This window comes from Cercospora beticola, chromosome 4, assembly GCF_033473495.1.
Source record: "Cercospora beticola chromosome 4, complete sequence".
NCBI lineage: Eukaryota > Fungi > Ascomycota > Dothideomycetes > Mycosphaerellales > Mycosphaerellaceae > Cercospora > Cercospora beticola.
This window is the reverse complement of record NC_088938.1, coordinates 389,285-408,143: the sequence shown is the minus strand read 5'-3', so window position 1 is coordinate 408,143 and position 18,859 is coordinate 389,285. Positions and strand designations below refer to the sequence as shown.

The 18,859-nt window shown below is 51.9% G+C and overlaps 8 protein-coding genes across 8 annotated transcripts; 4 read left to right on the top strand and 4 right to left on the bottom strand.

The window, feature by feature from the left end:
* Positions 1 to 1,150: 1,150 nt before the first annotated feature.
* RHO25_005776 (uncharacterized protein) lies at positions 1,151 to 2,889 on the top strand (the record flags this gene model as incomplete). Its single annotated transcript, XM_023596655.2, has 2 exons — positions 1,151 to 1,730; positions 1,790 to 2,889. 2 exons carry the CDS (start codon positions 1,151 to 1,153, stop codon positions 2,887 to 2,889), a joined length of 1,680 nt encoding a protein of 559 aa, XP_023451968.1.
* A 4-nt stretch (positions 2,890 to 2,893) lies between these two features.
* On the bottom strand, positions 2,894 to 3,754 carry RHO25_005775 (uncharacterized protein; the record flags this gene model as incomplete). The annotated part of the gene is made up of 1 exon (XM_065602700.1): positions 2,894 to 3,754. A coding segment is annotated over one exon (861 nt), but the record flags the coding sequence as incomplete, so codon positions are not given.
* Positions 3,755 to 6,036: 2,282 nt separating this feature from the next.
* RHO25_005774 (uncharacterized protein) lies at positions 6,037 to 6,546 on the top strand (the record flags this gene model as incomplete). The annotated part of the gene is made up of 1 exon (XM_023596654.2): positions 6,037 to 6,546. The coding sequence occupies one exon, from the start codon at positions 6,037 to 6,039 to the stop codon at positions 6,544 to 6,546; it is 510 nt and encodes a 169-aa protein (XP_023451967.2).
* A 745-nt stretch (positions 6,547 to 7,291) lies between these two features.
* On the top strand, positions 7,292 to 8,629 carry RHO25_005773 (uncharacterized protein; the record flags this gene model as incomplete). Its single annotated transcript, XM_023596653.1, has 1 exon — positions 7,292 to 8,629. The coding sequence occupies one exon, from the start codon at positions 7,292 to 7,294 to the stop codon at positions 8,627 to 8,629; it is 1,338 nt and encodes a 445-aa protein (XP_023452702.1).
* A 2,484-nt stretch (positions 8,630 to 11,113) lies between these two features.
* On the top strand, positions 11,114 to 12,379 carry RHO25_005772 (uncharacterized protein; the record flags this gene model as incomplete). Its single annotated transcript, XM_023596652.1, has 1 exon — positions 11,114 to 12,379. The coding sequence occupies one exon, from the start codon at positions 11,114 to 11,116 to the stop codon at positions 12,377 to 12,379; it is 1,266 nt and encodes a 421-aa protein (XP_023452703.1).
* Positions 12,380 to 12,803: 424 nt separating this feature from the next.
* RHO25_005771 (uncharacterized protein) lies at positions 12,804 to 14,702 on the bottom strand (the record flags this gene model as incomplete). Its single annotated transcript, XM_023596651.1, has 5 exons — positions 12,804 to 13,215; positions 13,267 to 13,794; positions 13,850 to 14,040; positions 14,191 to 14,495; positions 14,558 to 14,702. 5 exons carry the CDS (start codon positions 14,700 to 14,702, stop codon positions 12,804 to 12,806), a joined length of 1,581 nt encoding a protein of 526 aa, XP_023452700.1.
* Positions 14,703 to 15,462: 760 nt separating this feature from the next.
* RHO25_005770 (uncharacterized protein) lies at positions 15,463 to 17,196 on the bottom strand (the record flags this gene model as incomplete). The annotated part of the gene is made up of 2 exons (XM_023596650.1): positions 15,463 to 16,210; positions 16,265 to 17,196. The coding sequence occupies 2 exons, from the start codon at positions 17,194 to 17,196 to the stop codon at positions 15,463 to 15,465; spliced, it is 1,680 nt and encodes a 559-aa protein (XP_023452701.1).
* A 728-nt stretch (positions 17,197 to 17,924) lies between these two features.
* RHO25_005769 (uncharacterized protein) lies at positions 17,925 to 18,799 on the bottom strand (the record flags this gene model as incomplete). The annotated part of the gene is made up of 3 exons (XM_065602699.1): positions 17,925 to 18,335; positions 18,393 to 18,566; positions 18,620 to 18,799. 3 exons carry the CDS (start codon positions 18,797 to 18,799, stop codon positions 17,925 to 17,927), a joined length of 765 nt encoding a protein of 254 aa, XP_065458771.1.
* Positions 18,800 to 18,859: the final 60 nt, after the last annotated feature.

Genomic DNA, 18,859 nt, shown 5'->3' with positions numbered 1-18,859 from the left:
GTTGATGTTGGAAGTTGAATTTCTCTGGATAATGAGATTGCGGCTATCGAGATAGCTTTGGTCGTGAATATGAGGTTGTCTGGGTCTTGGTGAGTTGTCGCGGCCTACCGCTCCTCTTATTGGTATAAGTGCTACGAGTACCGCGCAAAAGCATCATGTATACGGCACAACATTCATACAACGCGCGTAGCACCCATTGTGGCTACGGAAGGATTGCTGTGATCAGAAGCAGCCACTGACGAGTCGTAGGATCCTACGGCCGGGAGGTGAAGTTGAGGAGTAGCTCCGTGCCAAGACCGACCCCGACCTCCGCTTTCATGAGGGTTGGTTTGAGTCTCTCCAACTACATTCACTCACGGCTCAACCTGTCTTCCGCGCATGTCATTACCGATCGGATGTGCCGTCCATCGAAAACAGCGCCAGCCAAGATCATCCACTAGACACGTAGACACGGATGGCAATTTACACGCCATGCTGCTCCATAAATGTGGCCGCGATCTATGCCAATATCTGGCTACACTCGATGAAATTGCAGCAGCCGAGCGGAGATGGCATGGATGCCTCTGTCAATGGAGCTACTGCTACTGCAGCGTATAGTCCTGGAAGATGCCCAGCTGGGTCATGTCGATTTGCTCGAGAACGCGTCCGGCTTAGACTTTGACAGAACCCTTGGGCACCCGCATTCCAATCAACAGAAGTGGTTGCTCTGCGCAATTGAAGACTATTGGACTAAAGATTTGCTGATAGACGATGAGGGGTAGTCTTCGGCAATCGCAGTCGCAGGTTGTAGCTTCAAGTCCTGGTACGCTCAATATGGGTCTCGCGAAAGCTGTCTGGCCAATCAAAACTATTTGCGCAATGCCCAGCTGTGTTAGCTTGTCCTACAAGGCATAAGGCGCCCTCGGTGGCATGTGGCATACCGGGACGAGATGCTGAAGACGGGTCTTTCCACCAATTGGAGCGATTTGCGCAACCCCAGTCGCTGACTACACTCCATGCCCTCGCAGGAAGCTCTATATGTAGCAAGTTCCAACAGCTTTCACTGTTGAGATCAACACACTCGCACTTACAGCTCCGTTTGTGAATTTGTTGCGTCTAGATTTGACGTGCGACATTTTCAGCTTAGAGGAACAATCTTCAACAAGACGTGATGGCCGCCGGCGACTCTTTACCAGTCATCAAGACTGTTCCGGTTCCTTCAGGCAGGGAGAACTTCGAGCAGAAACGCGCTGCCATTCTTGACGAACTGGCCAACACAGTACCTGCAGAATTTCGCATTCCTCGCCACTATATCGACAATCCTCCGCGAGACGTCACAGGCATCCCTCGAGAATGCGGTGTGCTGGATCAAACAGACCTCGAAATCACTGAGCAGTACGATGTCACCGGTCTGGCCGAAGCTATAGCAGCGAAGAAGTATACTGCCGTTCAGGCTGCCACGGCTTTTATCAAGCGGTCGATCGTAGCTCATCAGCTCAGCTGCTGCCTGAACCAGTGGTTCCCAGAGGAGGCTCTGAAGCGAGCTGAAGGGCTCGACCAACATCTTGCTCGTACTGGCAAACCTGTGGGGCCTTTGCATGGCGTCCCTATCAGCATCAAACAACATTTTCCCCAGGCAGGAACATGGTCAGATTTGGGCTTCCTTGCGACAAGGCAATATGATGAGGAGGACTGCATCATTGTTGGAATTCTACGGAAGCTCGGAGCAGTTTTCTATTGCAAGACAAATCGTACGTGATTCAAATCCCGTGACCATGTTGTATTAATTCATTTACTAACACTGTGATAGAGCCCCAGGGTATCATGCATATCGAAGCTGATGGCTACCTCGGCCGCACACTCAATCCTCATAACATCCACCTCAGCTCTGGCGGCTCGTCAGGTGGCGAATCTGCTTTAATCGCACTGCGAGGCTCCATCATGGGACTTGGCTCAGACATCGGAGGCAGCATTCGAGTTCCAAGTGGGTTCACCGGAATCTGGGGCCTGAAACCTACTGCCAACACACTGCCTGGTCGCGATATGCTTCATCACGGCAGTCCAGCCGAGCTCAACGTCCTCGCCACATCAGGGCCCATGTGCCACTCACTTCGCGACGTCGACCTCTTCATGCGCGAGGTTCTTGCCACAAAACCGTACCTTCTGGAACCACAGGTCGTTCCAATTCCATGGACTGGCCTCGCAACCAGTACCGACTTCTCGTCTTCCAAGCCTCTCAAGATCGGCATCATGATGAACGACGGCTTTATTCAGCCGCAGCCACCAGTAATCAATGCCCTCGAGGAAGCAAAGAAACGACTGGAAGCATCTCCTCTCTTCGAAGTCAAGCCATTCACCGCTTACAAGACCGAAGAAGCCTATAGTAAGCTCTTACAGATCTACTATCCTGATGGCGCGAAGAAAGTACACGAGCTACTCGAATCGAGTGGTGAGCCTGTGCATAAGCTGACACCACCTGCTGGGTTTATCGAGCCTATTAACGACGGTGATGGCATCTCCAAAGTCCGCCTGTACCGCGACCAATTCAGAGCTGCATCTTCGAGACACTGGGCTTCTCAAGATGTCGACCTCGTCCTTTGTCCGATGCATGTTGGTCCGGCGTCCGCGCACGACACTGGCGCTTATCTGAGTTATACCACCGCGTGGAACTTCTTGGATTGCCCCGCAATAGTCTTTCCTAGTGGGATCCGAGCCGGAAAGAAAGGCACTGAGCATTATGCCGATGATGGAAAGCCTTGGAATGATTCTGATGCTGGAGTTCGAGCTTTGTGGGAGAAGAATGATTATGAAGGTGCTCCGATTGCTTTGCAACTTGTTGCGAGGAGACATCATGATAATTTCTTGGTGGCTGCTGTTGGGTTGATGCAGGAGGCTTTGCAGCTCAAGTAGAAATTCATAAACCGGCGACCGAGGTATCGTCTATCAACTCTTCGAGATTGTCCAGATCTTTAACGCGATACGTCTGTTTCTGCCAGACGTTCTCCAAGTCTTCGCGATATCTGCTAATTACTGACATATGTATCGCGTCCCAACGGCGTTCGAGGTCGTCTCTGATGAGCTCGATGTGGTATTCGTGGTGCATGAAAATGCCTACTGTCCATACTGGCCACAATCCGAGGTAGCTATTTGACCACTCCGGATCTTGACGCCGGGCCTCCAGTATCGTCATGATGCACTGTAACTGCAGATTGGATGTGCTTGGCCGCGGAAGTGTGAGATATGCCAAAGGGTCGTGGGTAAGGTGCTCGAGGAATATGGAGATGGCTAGGATTACTAGTCGCGTGAGGTCTTCAGTGACGCTATTGCTCCGAGCGCCGGCAGCCAACAGATTTGTGCTGTTGTTGAGGGATGCGAACTGCGCTTGTACGTTCGCAACCAGGCCTTGCCTCTCTTCGTGACTGATGGTCCTTGCAAAACATCGTTTAATGTCGATCATTGCGGTGACGATCTCGAAATCCATACCAAATACGGGACTAAACCTTGGCGGCGGGCGACTCTTGTTGCTTGATAGTCGTTGACTCAAACGTCTGCAATGTGTCCAGAATACTTTTGCATATCGGTCATCGATCTCATCGAGTGTGGACCAGCTTCCCATCGCGAGGAGAAAGACCTGAAAGGCGACGCTCTCGAGGACTAGGTCTCCCAAGGGATCAGTCAAGAGCTCCATGCTTGGCCTCATCGCGTCTAATTCGAGAATTCTAATAGCGGCGCTGACATGAGCTGGCACGTCTCGGCGAGTTCCTTCTGCTACATGCTGAAAAACAAATCAAGTCAGCAGCTTTCACTTTGAGTGTAGCACTTCACATAAGCTGACCCCGTTGATGTATAGCATTATGACAGAGGTGAGCAAAGAGCTGAGCGATTCGCAATGCGTCCTCTTCGCTATCGCCGTAGACATCTGTTGAATTGCCAATGAGTAGTAATGCATTGCACAGATTCTCATTTCCGGATCTCCGTCTATCAAATGAAGGTGAGATGCCGATATTGATAAAACAGCATGCCGTAGACATTGATTCTGCTTCATGTGCCGTTCGATCTGCCCGCGAAACTGCTCGTAGTAGGGTGGGGAACTTTCTGGGTTGATCAGGGCATGCAGTAAATTGGTCGAGAAGTGATGTATCACTGCTGTCTCCAGTGTTCCCTTGCGTATGTTACGTGATATGTCGTAGGATTTCAGTAGATTACAATTGCTATTGTGCTTCGCGTCGGATTTCGCGCGAACGAGGTGGCGGCGATCGGTGAGTTCATCTGCTGTCGGCCAGATACAAGATCTGCGACTTTGGAGACATCTTGTGCAATAAGGTCGGGCCTCATCGCATTTCTTGCGGCGATTTCGACCTTGGATGATGAGGAACAGTGAGCCGGGCGTTGGTTTCGAAGAGCAGCCACGGATAGCGATGGGACTCACATGTCCAGCATCCACTTTTTGTGCGCAGCTTTGCTGTTCGTCTTGAATTGTTCATACCGTTCATTCAACAACGAAAGTATGCATAGCGATCGGCTGTATGTTGATGATGCAGCAAGGATGCATTGTGGTGTTGGAAGTCGGGACATTTCTGCCGGGGCCCTGAGTTCCCACGTTCTCCACACTGCTCCGCTCTTCCCCACAGATGCCTTGGCAAGGTAGCCTTTGCAAGCCCCTGAACTGATCCTGGAGCTATGTGTAAATTGTAGTTGCATCGCAGTACGTCGTCTATCGCCTTGAGAAAAAGTTGATGTTTCTGACATCCTGTGTGGCATACTCACGATGTTTCACTACCCCTTGCTTGATTATGCAAGATGATCGCACTTGCTGTGGGGCCTTGGGGCCGCTGGTTACACACCATCGCGAGGATCAAAAATTTGTCCGAGTTCCGGAAAGAACAGCGCGTGTTCTTGCTACACTACACTACTCATCAAAACCGCGCACTTCTCGACTGAACCTTCACGACAACAACAAGCATGGAACCAACGACCCGTCAAGTGCTCGAATACTACGCTTACGATGAGCTGCCAGACCAATGTACCGTCGGAGCTGGGCTTGCTCTATTCTGCCATGGGCCACGGGCCATTTCCGAGCGTATAAGACGGATACCATACGCACAGCGTACAAGTCTGCTGAAAGTCGTGGGGCGGTGGTCAATCTATTCGGCTGTTGCGCTCACGATGGTCACGGCCCTATGCCGAGAAGTACCACACCGGTTCCGAAAATCCAAGAGTGAGAAGACCGCTCTCGAGTGCAGGCTCGAGGAGCGAAGACAGGAACGGATTCACGACTGGCGCGACTTCGCCGGAATCGGCTGTGTGGCTTTGTGTTGGCACAAAGTGAGATCCAGGAAAGTGCCTCTGAATGTGCGCATGCTAAGGGGCTTTGGAGCACTGAACATCGGCGGTACTCTCGGATTTCTTGCTTACACTGTGCGCTTCGGATATCTCAGAGCATGCTGAAGATCCGCTGCGTTCTATTGGAATTCAGACTCTGTCCATGAGCTGAACGTTCTGCTTCCGCTTTCTGCATCAGGTTCTCTGTTATCAATCCCGGCACACCTCTGTCGACTGCGTGCAGAGGAATGATGACGAGAACACTGATACAAGCAGCCAAAGTCATAGAAGAAGTTGATCAAAGCTGCTGAGAATGTAGTTAGGCAAGTTCAACATCGACTCCAAATCGCTGCACAAGTAACCCAAGCCTTCGAAACCTAGGGTGTGGTCGATTGTGTCGGTGGCCCTCTCTTCCGAACCAAATTCATCACCATGGCATCCATTGTCCTCAGGAGACGCCGAAAGCCGACGGATAATGGTTTGGACGCAAGCTGTACGACATCTCGCACTTTGTATATTCCCACTGGGCAAAAGAAGATAAGAGGTCTTGTTACACCCACGCTCGCCACGCTACCATTTGCCAGGGTATGCATCACTGACGCCGTTATGTGGGGCCCAATGTTACACCTGCTGCCTTTGAACAAGGGAGTATCCACCAAATCAATACACTTCCCGCATCACGAATTTCGCAGTTCTTTTGCTCTCTCCTTCACTCAGCAATCTCTGTTCGGCAGCATGGATCCAACATTCCGCCAAGTGTGCGAATACTACAACCATGATTTCTACCCCACGTTCTACGACACCGCAGCCGTGCTCGGAGGGTTGCAACATATTGCACGAATCAAGTCACCCCTTGGCCAGAGAATCCCTATCTCAGCGCCATGTGTGCTGACAACTGCTGGAAGATGGTCGGTCGCCTTAATGGCCGCCACAACGATGTACGTGGGTGTGGCGGGAGCGACGAACATGATGGAGATGCCACACAAGCGGCGTGACTCTGAGAGCGGCAGATCTGCTCTTGAGATCGCTAGAGAGAGACGAAAAATGTCAAATGTTTTTGATGCTGCGGGCATGACGGCGACCTTGATCTGGTCCTTTAAAAGGGTAATGGCTGGCAATGTGGGAGTGGGAGTGCGGATGTTTAGGGTCATTGGTGCGTATAGCATTGGTGGTGCTGTTGGAACTGGAGCCTATATGGCTTGGACTGGATTATTCGGGAAAGGACCCGGTCTGCAAGGACTCTGACGATGGGATCCAAACAAAAGATGCGTTCGTGCGCAAATCAGCCATATGACTAGACCAGGACTTCGGCTTCTACATACATCAGTTGCCAAAGCCTGGTGAGCCTGCACACGACGTGCGTCTGCATAGTGTAAGATGGAGCAACAAGTTGAATTTTGACAGCATCCGTTTCGTCGGTTGAAGTAAGTGGCACGGCAGGCAGCGGAAGGTGTAGCAAAAGTGGTAGCGAGAAGAAGGGCAAAACAAAGAAGACATTGTCCAGCCCGGAGCACGTAATCAGGCGATGGAACCTTCGACGCGGAAACATCGCAGCCTGGAGCAGATACTCAAGACAGCTCCATCATGCGGCTGAGGTTCAAATGTGCAAAGCAAGCCCAGGAAAGACCACTGATCGCCACTCAAAATTGCCAGGCACTAAATTAATTCATACTGGAGCTCACATTCTGTCCAGACCAACTACGATCAGAGGACATGTATCGATTCGCATCTCGATGTATGCATGGACTTTTCCGCCATGAGTTCGCCGATCATTTCACCAAGTGAACGGCTTCCCAAAACGCAAGGTGAACGGTTCCGGCACGAACCGTGCCTTGTTCAATCCACACTCCGCAAGCACTATTGAGATGATTCTGACGCGCACCGATACAGCCTTGGGATATCAAAGATCAGACAGTTTCCCTGTCGCCCTTACTCTTCGCCCTCCCACTCCCGCTCCATCGAGGATTGCGCACTATTTCAGTCCGACGCGATGACTTCGCATCTCGAGCTCGGCTACAAGCAGCCGCCAGTTGCTGGTGGTCAGGTAGTCCCCATCCGCCGACCTATGAAGATGACCTTCGAAAATATCAAGCAGCTTCGCGATGACCATGCCGAAGTCGACAGCGGCCATCAAACGTTGCAGCAAGAACTAGCGGCCCTCGGCGCCTCACCGGAAACGATGGCGTTACTCGAGCATGTTCGATCTGCTGCTAGACGCACCCAATCCCACAGTCGCGACCTTTGGCGAATGGTGCCCGCGCCGCATCGACCATCGGCGGCATCTGCTCGAGTGGCAGAGAAAGCTTTTGAGACAGCAGAACTTCTGGAGGAGATTTTGACATATCTGCCCTTGGACCAGATTCTGACTGCTATGCGCGTGCAGAAGTCATGGTGCAACACAGTCAAAGGATCAGTCAAGCTACTCCGTGTATTGGGACTGGCTCCGCCTGCCAGCGAAATTTTTGACTCTCCATTCTCGAGTCGCTACATCAATAAACACGGCCATACACCAGAAAATCGTTTCATACCAGGGCTCTCTCTCCCGAGTTTCATGTCATTCAGAGAAACAGACATATGGAAAGACTGGGACACATATTACCTGTACCAGAAATCGGAAACGGAGCTCGCAGAGCACATACGCAACGTCAATCTGCTGGATCTCACCATACTGTGCAGACCATGTCTTGGTCGAGAACCCGGTAAACGCATCGCAAAGGTCGAAATTTGTACTCCACGAATTTGCGAGCTCTCCTTCGCGATTACCTGTCCTTGCAAGGCCGGCAACTTCACTCACAAGCCTGCCACCTGGGAAGGCGAGGCAAAAGCGGTGACGGTCGAAACACTGGTCGACTGCACCCACGAGCTTTTGAGGACATATGGCCACGTAAAGATGGAATGCGTTGCTGCTGAAATGAAATTTCACGCCAAAGTCAAGTTGAGCGACACGGACCCCATCGTTCTGCATCGGAAACAGCAGATGGAAGTCATTCAAAAGGACCTTCGAGGACATGGAGTTGGTCAACGATACTCGTATGCGACAAAATTGTTTTTCATTGGGCCGGGGAGGGAAGAGGGTCGCGGTTACGTGCACAACCGTGACACAACACGTTACATTGATGAAGATGATGAAGAGGATGCTTCAGATGAAGAGAGCGGCCAAGGTTCTGTACATGAGGGAGACGATGAAGAGTTTGATGACGAAGATGGACAGTCTCAAGAGGGAGGTCAAGAGTCCCAGGATGAAGACGAAGAATTTCAAGGCGAAGACGAGGAGGTCCAAGACGCGGATGAAGAGCCTCAGCACGAGGCTGAAGACGAAGCTCGTTGATTGCAGCGAAGCGCGAACCTCGGGTACTAATCCCACCAGACCCTTGGCGCACTGCGTTCGCGATTGCCGTGCCGAAGGTGGAGTATTAAATGTGGAAGGTTGAAGATGGAAAGTGGAAGTTTTGCATCAAGGACAACGCAGCAGCGCTTGCGCAGCTATTGCCTGAAATTAAGCTGTATATATACTTCCTCTTTGCAGGCGCGAGCTCAACATGAAAAGGAAAGAGATCTTCCAATGTAAAACACTATTTCGCCAGTGGGGCCAAACGTTACACATACTGCCTTGACCATGAAATTATCCGGCGAGATCACACAGCTCTTTCTCTGCTAAGCGATCCAGCAACCCCTCTATTTCACGAATGGCCAAGTTTTCGGGTGCTAACATATCTATCATTGTTGACAACACCTCAGCTGTGCTTCGCCATGCGTCAAGAGCAATGCAAAACAAAATGCAGAATGGATTCCTGGTGTTGCCTGCCCCTTGCTTGCTTGACCGGTGCTGCAGCGTCAGTGTGGGGCCCATTGTCACACATGACAGCGGACCATATATTCTTCCCTGCGGCAGCTGAGATCCGTCTTCTCTCCTCACCGACCAACAGTTTCCATTTGCAACTAATTCATCTCGACAAGCATGGAGCCACACGCCGCCAACTGTTCGACTTCTACGCCCTCGGTATGTTCCCTCCCGTCTACTTATCCGCTGGGATCCTAGGCATACTCCACCACACATCTCGAGCCATCTCGCACCGTATAGCTGCTGCATCCATGCGTCCGTGTATACTGCTGACCACGGGAGTCTGGACAGTCGGGGCACATATCGCATTTCTGGCAACTACTGGCTTGGTGGCAGTCACGGTTGGAGCCCCCCATCGCTGGCAGGATCCAGGAAGTGGCAAAACCGCTCTCGAAATTTTCCAGCAGCTGCGTGAGAAGTTTAGACAATCTCAAATCCCCACGTTCCTCGACATCGGTGTTTCCACGACGCTCTTCCTGTCTTTGAAAAATTGGCATAGAGTGACGCCGCGAAGAGTAGGGCTGAATGTGGGGCTGTTGAGGTCCATTGGAGCGCTAAATATTGGCGCTCTTGCTGGGGTGGGCACTTTTGTAGTCTGGAACGGACTGCGTGTAGATGGCAAGCATAAGAGTTCGGATTAACGGGTCCCATATCGCAGCCTTCGACTGCTTCGATTATGGTGCAGGCGGTGAGGCTCACGGAGGCAGGGCTCTGGTTATTCCAAGATCTGCAACAGCTCACATCAGAAGTCATTCTTTGCGGTGTGCAAGCAAGTGCAACAGGCTAAATAGCCGGCAGACAAGTGCCCTTGAGGCATGTCTCCCTGCAATGAAGCCCCTGGCCCGGACAAACAGGGCAGCAATCAAAGCAAATAAAACTGCGAAGTGAAAAGGGCGACTTGGACAAGCTTTGCATTGTATCTACTCAGAAGACTGACCGTCGATCCGGCAGCATTGCAGCATACCTCCTGCTTCAGGACTATACGCTACACGATTCTTTCCTGGAAAGAAGAGGTTTTTCCTTGACACAAACTGCTTTCCCCAGTACCCTCCGCCATTGGTGGCAGAAACAATCCATACCAAATACTCTCGACTTTTGATTATAGTCATGTCGACATCCTGCTGAACGCGGGTCTCAGTACACTCCTATACAATGAGCACTCCTATACAACGAGCGGGCAGACAGAGAACGCGACATCTTCTGTCGCATGTCAACGAGTGCCGGCACGGACCACCCGGTATTCACTTCTAACCTCAGGCGCATAACTCCAATGTTTGCTCCATGACGTATCAATAATGCAATGATAAAGGCCGAGCGGCAAGGCGCGACTCGAGCATGTTTTTTGAAATCAGCTATACCACCTCGATCGTCGAAAAATCAGCAGCAGCGCTTGCGCAAAGAGAGTGGCAAAGAAGAGCACAAAGAACGAAAGCGGAAGAGGGTATGGACAAGATTGAGCAAACGATGGCAAAGACATTGCAAACCCCGAACGCGACCGTTGATTTGGGATCTTCGCAATACATGGAGCACCGCTACCTCTCGCAAGCGGAAACCGCGATGCCGTCGACAGAACACCACCCTTACCAGGCGGGATTGGTAGCAAGTTGAAATTTCATCACAGTACATTATTCCTAGGTTGCTTCAGTAATATATTTTACCATCAGAAGACACGTGTCTCCTGATGTGTTGAAATATGAGAGAAACCACGCTATTATCGGACAGAATGGGCTTTACTGTCATGCCCATGACATAGCACGGTGAATTGCTGCCACTATGCAAGGTGAATGGTGCTGCCACATATGATGAACTGTGCACCTCGAGCATCACCAGGATTCTTTCTACACTCCAACGCAGCTACACGACACATGCGTCAGAACCCGACTCGAGTCTGTTGGCACAACCAGTCACTCCGATCTACTACCCACACCTTCACTCCATTGACGAAACAAGTTCCTGATCACAATCGACACAATGGCTTACGTCAAGCTAAGCTACGAAGAGCCATACTCGTACCCGCGCAGCCGAGTCCCGCTATCAAGCGCTCCACCGATCAACTTAGCGATCGACGATGTCAGACAGCTCCAGGATGACCATGCCATGATCGAGAGCAGTTTGGCCAAGCTGCGCGAAGAGTTGGACGGTTCAAGCGCCTCTGCCGATGTTCTGGAGATACTCGAGCGTATGCGAGTTGCCTCTGCCCGCACAACAGAGCACAGTCAAGGGATGTGGGAACTCGTGCCAATTACCCAGCGGGCTACCACTAGAACTGCAATTGTGGCGGAGAAAGTCTTCGACACACCTGAACTGCTGGAGGAGATTCTCACCTACTTGAAGCTGAATGAAGTTGTAACTGCGATGAGGGTGAAGAAGGCTTGGTGTAATACTGTGAAAGGCTCAGTGAAGCTGAAGCGTTGGCTGGGGCTTACTACACCTGTCGGTGGCTTTTTCCATTGCGCGTTCCTCAAGCCAGGATGCGATGAGAGCCCTCACCGTGCTTGGTATACACTTCCAAACCGACAGTTGTACGTCTGGCTTCCAAAATTCATGATCTTTCAGAAGGCAGGTCTGTGGTCCGATTCCCGATGCTGGCATCCGGAGTTTATATCAACAACACGCCTTCAAGAGTACAAAGAACATATCAACACTCTTGAGATCCGAATTATCAGCAAGCCTAGTGTCGGCCGGGAACCCGGTGTCCGTGTCGCAAACACTCCGATCTGCTATCCAAGTGTCCACCAGCTCACGTACGAAATTTTCTGTGGGTGCGGTTCTCGATGCGAGAGCACAGGCGAGCTCATGCTATCATCCAACAACGCAAAAGGCCTCACAGTCGGCGATGTGACTCGCCACACCAACGAGATCTTGAGGGAAACCGGTCATGTCACGCGGGCATGCATTTTCGTCCAGATATACTACACCGCTCGTGTCGAACTGCTCGACAACGATCCGATTACTCTACAGAGGCGAAAGGCGATTGAGGCATATGAGCAAGGCCCAGACATCGGCTCGGGAGACCCGCTTTGCTTTCTTCGATATGGTTCAGATTCTACGACTGCTTCGTCATCAACGATCAGCTCCGGGGACGATCTAGATATGGAAGATGTCGACCAGGGAAGCGTTTCGGGCGATGAGGATAGCTGGCAACGTGCAAGTGAGAAGGAGTGGGAGAACGCAAATTGTTATTTTCGCGCCAAGGCCTTTCCCTACGACGACTCTGATTCTGATGACTGGTGGTAAATTGTCACGGTCGCATTTTGGCACTGCTTCGTCGTCAGACACAAAAGTGCATTGACTAACTTCGGATGCGGTGGTGTCGGCACTGGCAATTGGTCATGCATTTCAGCGCGAGAAGGGCAAGGCAGGTCACGGAGCCAGGTTCAGTCGAAATGAATGGCTCTGGGACATGCAAGTGACGAAGGATGTCACGACTTGGAGTGGACTTTGAACCAAGGAGTTTGGCGTGCCGCGTGCGTTGGAATTCTTCATTATGCAGGGGCTTAGGGGCAGAATTCTCGTGCCATTCGCGAGCAGGATATGGCAAGACGAACTAAGTAGTACCGATTGCTGCTGCAGCAATGGCTAATAAATAATGGTTACTGCAGAGATTACACAGGATCTTGCAAATCGTCGCATGTCATTCGATTGCTCCTCCCACTTAATCCTACTTCCTCCCAATATTCACAGCCACACGTGAAGTCATCCACTTCCTAATATCTGGCAAGAACAACGCAACGGCAATAGTGATAATACCGAACGGAATGCTCGTATACCAGACATAAGTCAATGCCATCGAGTACGCCCATCGAGTGCCCTCTGTAGCAGCCGCAATAATGGCAGGTGAAGCATATGGCAGCGTCGCGATTTCGGCTGGAGCAGTGAGGAAGGTGGTGACAAATTCGGTCGCGTCGGCTGGGTTTAGTCCTGCACCGACTGCGTAGGTGCCGACTTGAACGGGAAGGATTCCGGTGATTTTGTCGGTGAAGATGGCGTAGTAGATTGTGTAGCCGATGGCGCCGCCGACGAAGCGGAGGGTTACGACGAGGGCGACGGCTGTTGCGATGAGGTTGTCGGGGCTGTGAAGGTGTCAGCTCTGTCAGTGAGTTCGCTCCAGAATTCAGACTTACACAACACAAGCTGCAACCACAGCCGGAGGAACGAGCAGAATACCAACACCAAATCCGGCAAGAGTGCCAAAAGCGACTGCCATGCCTGGAGTCTCGGGCGTCAGCGACGCAAGAGCTCCAGAGAATGCCGTCATGAGAATGGCTCCGAATGCCAAGAGTTCCCTGTTGCGGCCCTTGAAGGATGAAATCAAAGCATTGCCGATGGTGGCGCCAGCTGTCACGGAGATACCGTAGCCCAAGCCCTTCAGACCGACAGCAACTGGCGCAGGGTCGTAGACAGCCGAGAATGTTAGAGGGTAGAAGTTGAGCAGGGAGTAGAAGTTCATGCCGGCCACGAAGGAGATGAGGAAACATCCTGCGACGATTCGTTGGCCATGGAAGAGACCGCCTGGAACCATTGGGTTCTTTGCGAATTTGGCTTCCCAGACGACGAAAGCAATGATGAGAAGAAGGCCGATGATCAGTGGCGCGAGTGTGCCACCAGAAGTCCAAGGATGGGTATAGCCACCAGCTTGAAGGCCAACGAGGCTGTTGTATTGCGTCAGTGGAAAGCTGGTCGAAAGAATCAAGTTCGGTGACTTACAAGAGGATGACTCCGACAATGCTGAGAAATCCACCGAGCCAATCGATCGACTTGATCATCTCTTTGCGGTTTTGAACAGCGGTGTGCTCAGACTTTGGCCAGTAGGTGATGATCAGACCAACGGTGGGCAACGCGCAGATGATGAGGGAGATCCACATTGTCCAGCGCCATGTAACGTAGACGGAGAGGAGCTGTGAGTACATCACATACGGTGTAACAGGGACGAGGAACAGCGTCACGAGCGCCATGCCGTATCCACGTTTGGACACGGGGAGAAGTTCGGCGACACTAGTTTACTGTCAGAAACAATTTTCTGGAGCCGTGAGAGAGGGACGGAGAACTTGCCCAGCAAGTGCCGTGAGCTCAGTAGGCGCCGCGCCCATACCGGTGATGGTCAGACCGACAATGATCTGGGCGAAGCCTTGTGCAGTTGCAGCGATGATGACACCAACGCAGCATGCCAAACAGCCTGCAAGCACGATATTCCGCTTGCCAAAGCCATCTTCGAGGTAGCCGCAGAAGGGTGTGAGAGCAGCGACAGCCAATTGATACGAGACAGGAATCCACACGCTGGTAGTCGTCGCGCCAATGTCTGCTGCGATGTAGCTCAAACAGCCTCCGACGAAGTAGAGCGGGATCTGTGAACCTGCATAGACGCGTCAATACTCTTTTGCCTTTCTCCCACGTGGCCTGAGAAGTCCTGCATACCGACATAAATTCCAGCAAGCGACATGATGGCTCCCACACGCATCCAATCCCAATGAATCGGCGCGCCATCTCCCTGCTGGCTATCATCCTCAAAGCCATCCCGATGCTCAGTCTTCTCCACGTCTTTGATGTCGTTGCTCGCCATCTTGAGACAGTAGTCGCTGTGACAGCAGCAGCTGAAATAAAACACAGACGCGCATCGCAGCTGAGGGATGATCGGCGCGTCTCTATTATACACGTCGTCCCAGTCTGGCCAAAGCCGTGGTAGCTCGGCGATTACGGCAAAGCGTTAACCTTAGGATTTAGATGGGCTGGAGGCGTTCGTGAAGATGATCTTCCCCGCATTCTGCTTCCCCGGACCGCACCCCGTGGGTTCGGATTGAAGCGTGACCTGCCATGGCAAAGTTAAAGGGGATTGCGGTGCCTGGGCGTGGTATTTCGTGTTGGTGGTTGGTAGGACATCATCTGGTTGTGCCTTCGGCATGATCCGTATTCATATTGTAAGTGCGAAACGAAATCTGAAGCTCCTGTGTTTCCATTTCTTCTGCATCTCTTGCATCTTCAGGTGTCTTGTTCTTTCACGTCCATCTTCAGAGCTGGCCTGTAAGCTTTGTCGAAGCATCGCTTCCGAGAAGTGCTCGATTCGCGGGGTTTTGTTTATTCATCAGCTCCATAAGTACCCTGACTTCGCCTCGAGATATTCCCATGGCTCAATATAATAGCCATACAGGCCGTCCGATGGGGCTGGCTTGGGATACATCTTCTTCGACACTATGTTCGATAAGACTGGTGAACGCCAAAGAACGAGTCGAAAGAACGACCCGAGTGAAGGTTCGCGGATGATTGTTTGACCGGTTCCGGGTCTTGGCTGGGTACAGATTTCTTTTCGACGATGAGCTGTTACTCTATGTGCTCGACATGGACATTGGCTTCTTCTCTTCAATGGAGCGACTTTTCTCCTCTTCAATTGCTCGTGGAAGCTCGGCTTCAGCATCACTGAGTTTCTCAGATGCTCCTTTCTCAACCAGAGTGCCAGCAGCTTGCTCCTCCTTCCTGACCAAGCCCTTATCTGCGATGAATGCTGAAAGCAGAAAGGCAATGCCAGCTACAGGCACGCACCAGATGAACACTGCCCGGCTTGCGCTCGCGTAGGCATCGGCGATGATATCGCGGTCTGCATCGGAATAAATGCTGTGATCCGGCGCTGCGAAACTGCTGCTCGCCACTGATAGCAGCCTTTCTGGCAGCGAGGCTTTGAGCACATTCGACAAGATCGCTGAGCTGACAGCCAGACCGATAGCTCCTCCAGTGCTGCGAAGGAAGTTTCGATTCGATGTGACAACCGCTCGTTGAGCTTTCGGACAATGGGCTTGGACAGCCACGAGCGTTGGCTGGAAGATGAGTCCAGTGCCCAGCCCGATGATCGCCAAGAAGAAGCACACCAGCCCAAGGTGAATTGCCCGATCCGCAAGTACAAGTAGGCCTGCGCCTAGGGTCCACGCGCCGAAGCCAAACCATATCAGCTCGGCGTATCGGTTGAAATGCGACATGTAGAGGCCACCTGATATCGAGGAGCACGCCTGCGTGATTACCATAGGAAGTTGCCAGAGCGCTGATTGGATTGCGTTCTGTCCGCGCACATTCTGGAAGTATCTGAGCTCTCATTAGTTCTTCAGCTGATATAAAGTTTGCAAGACATGATCTTACAGAGGCAAGAAGTACAGATATGTGAAATATGCTATTCCTAGCAAGAAGCTCTGTGCCAACATTGCGCTTACAGAAATGCTTTTGAACATGCTGAGCGGCATCATGGGAAGCTTCGCCCACTTCCACTCGATCAATAGGAATGCGATCAGACAACAGCCGCCGACGATGAACATGGCAATGACCTGAGGAGAGTTCCACGGCGTCCCGGCATGCCCACCAGATGATGTTGGAATCAGAAGCAGAATGACTGCCGCTGTTCCGAAGAACAGACCCAGCATATCGATTCTAGCGATCGTCTCTTTCAACTTCAGTTTCGGCATATTGGTCGGGAGCCACAGCCAGCTGGCAGCGAATGCGACCAACGATGCCGGCGCCAAAAAGTAGAACAGCGCCCTCCAAGAAGCTCGAACAGCGAAAGCAGCAGCAATCAAAGGGCCAGCTGCATTGCCCAGCCCAACCATGGCCCCCAGGGTACCTTGATACTTGCCCCTCTCTTTCAAAGTGACCACATCCGACACAATCATCATGCTCAAGCTTGCAATCCCACCATTTGCGACTCCAGCTAATCCGCGGAAGATGTACAGCATGGTAGAGTTGACAGCCAGCCCGCATACAAGATCTGTGAGTGCGAGCAGAGCCAATGCTGACAGCATGACATTCTTTCTGCCGAAGAGATCCGATAGCCGGCCGTAGAGCACCTGGAAGACTGTATTGGCAATCAGAGCTGAAGTTCCTGCCCATGAGATGGAATCGCAAGCGTTGAGGTCTTCAGCAATCGACGGAAGCAAAACTCCAATACCATTTTGGTCGATGACGCAAACGATCAAAGCCAGCGACATGATCGAGAAGACGAACATGAGCTGTCGTTTTGGCAATAAGTTCGTTTGGTCATGGAGCTGGGCTTCTGCTGCGGCTTGCTTGGCGGAAGGCATGGCGGGCGATGCTCAAATTCCACTTGGCACCTTCAGTTGATCAATCAGACTAGAGCTTGCTACAGACTGAACGGCAGCCTTTCTCGAGCTGCGAAGAGTGCTGGCGAGCTCCAAGTCTGGCGATCCACAACTGAGAATCGCTGCGAAAGTCCTGCGTCAGCTGGGCGCGTTTGCCAATCTGGTACACCGACACAGCATCAGCACTGTCCTCAAGACAAGCGCTACACGTGCTCTGTCGAGAGGCAGTGGATTGCTTGGACCATTTTGTGAGGTCGCGAGTGCCGGATTTTACCCTGGAGGAGCCGTCTGGACGCCGTGCCGTACACTAGCTCGGGATGCCGGGTCCATATGTCCTGCTCGATCTGGGTATCCGTGCTACATGCTCTAAGAGCCAATTGAGAGGGCTACCACGATCAGGTTCAGGGGTGAGCTAGCTTTTCGCCAGACCTTGGGGACGAAGATGTCAACGCACTATCATTCGAGACGAAGGTTCGTGTCATCTTACAGATTGCATTCGAGTGCGGTAGACGGGCAAGAACAAAAAGCATTGCGTTAACGATGGTGGTGAGGATGGAAAGCAGCTGCTCTCGATGATTCGCCCTTTCCACATCTTTGCCCGAAGTAGCAATATCGCCTTCGCCTTCAGATTGCTGTCTTCGCACCGATACAATGGCGTGCACCCGTGTCCAGTACCGCATCTCATCGCGGCTTTGACACCCCACATACAGCTACCATCTCAATGCCGAAACCCATCTAACGGCAGTTTGGAACAATCGTGGATTCTTTAGCAGCAAAAGCGAGACGCCACCAGCACCAGCAGCCATCACTGGCCAGACCGCACGCTTGACAATCCACTTCGCAATCCGCAGACGCGCCGCTAGTAAGAGTCCCTTTGCGACATCATCGCCTTTGTTGGAGTATGGGAATGGCTCTGCTGGTACTGCCTTCCCAAGAAAGTCGCAAAGAGGCTGCCATCCGTCTTTTGGCTCCCATTCGAGCAGGTTATCTGCGGGAACTATTGCTCGAATATGAGCGTTGTGGGTCTCAAAGCCTTCGCACAGCTTTTGATGGCTGCGCCAGTCGCCTCCTATCCAGTCACGGAGGACGAGTTCGAGGAGTTCGGAGAGGAGGTTGAGGGGCTGGGGAAGTTAGTGACTAGGAGGAGAGGAGAGGCAAGGCAGCTGGTCATGGCTTACTGGATCTAACACAGCTGCGATGCGAAATGTTGGTGATTCGATCACAGCATGATATGAGCGCAACATTGACTTCAGCCATTGCTCGGGCTCTCTTCGACTCAGGATGATCTTCGCTTTTGGGAAAGCTTCGATCAGCTCGTCAGAGAAGTTTACGGCTGGAGCATCGGTGATTGCCTGCTTGCAGTAAGCATCCCAGTATCTTCAGTGTATATCCGGCCACTACTCACATCATATCTCTGCAGGAGCTTCTCAAATTCTGGAGTAGCGTATGGCTCGCCACTTCCATATAACTTGGCATAAAAAGCTTCTCGCCAGCAGACTAAGTGTCTGTCTTTGAGATTCTCTGGTTTGCCGATTTCCTTGAAATGATATGGTTTGTAGCCTAGGATCTGCAGGGCGGTCCACATTGCTGGTATTGATCAGCTACTGTATCGACTCACAATTTGTCCACAAGCTCATACACATCG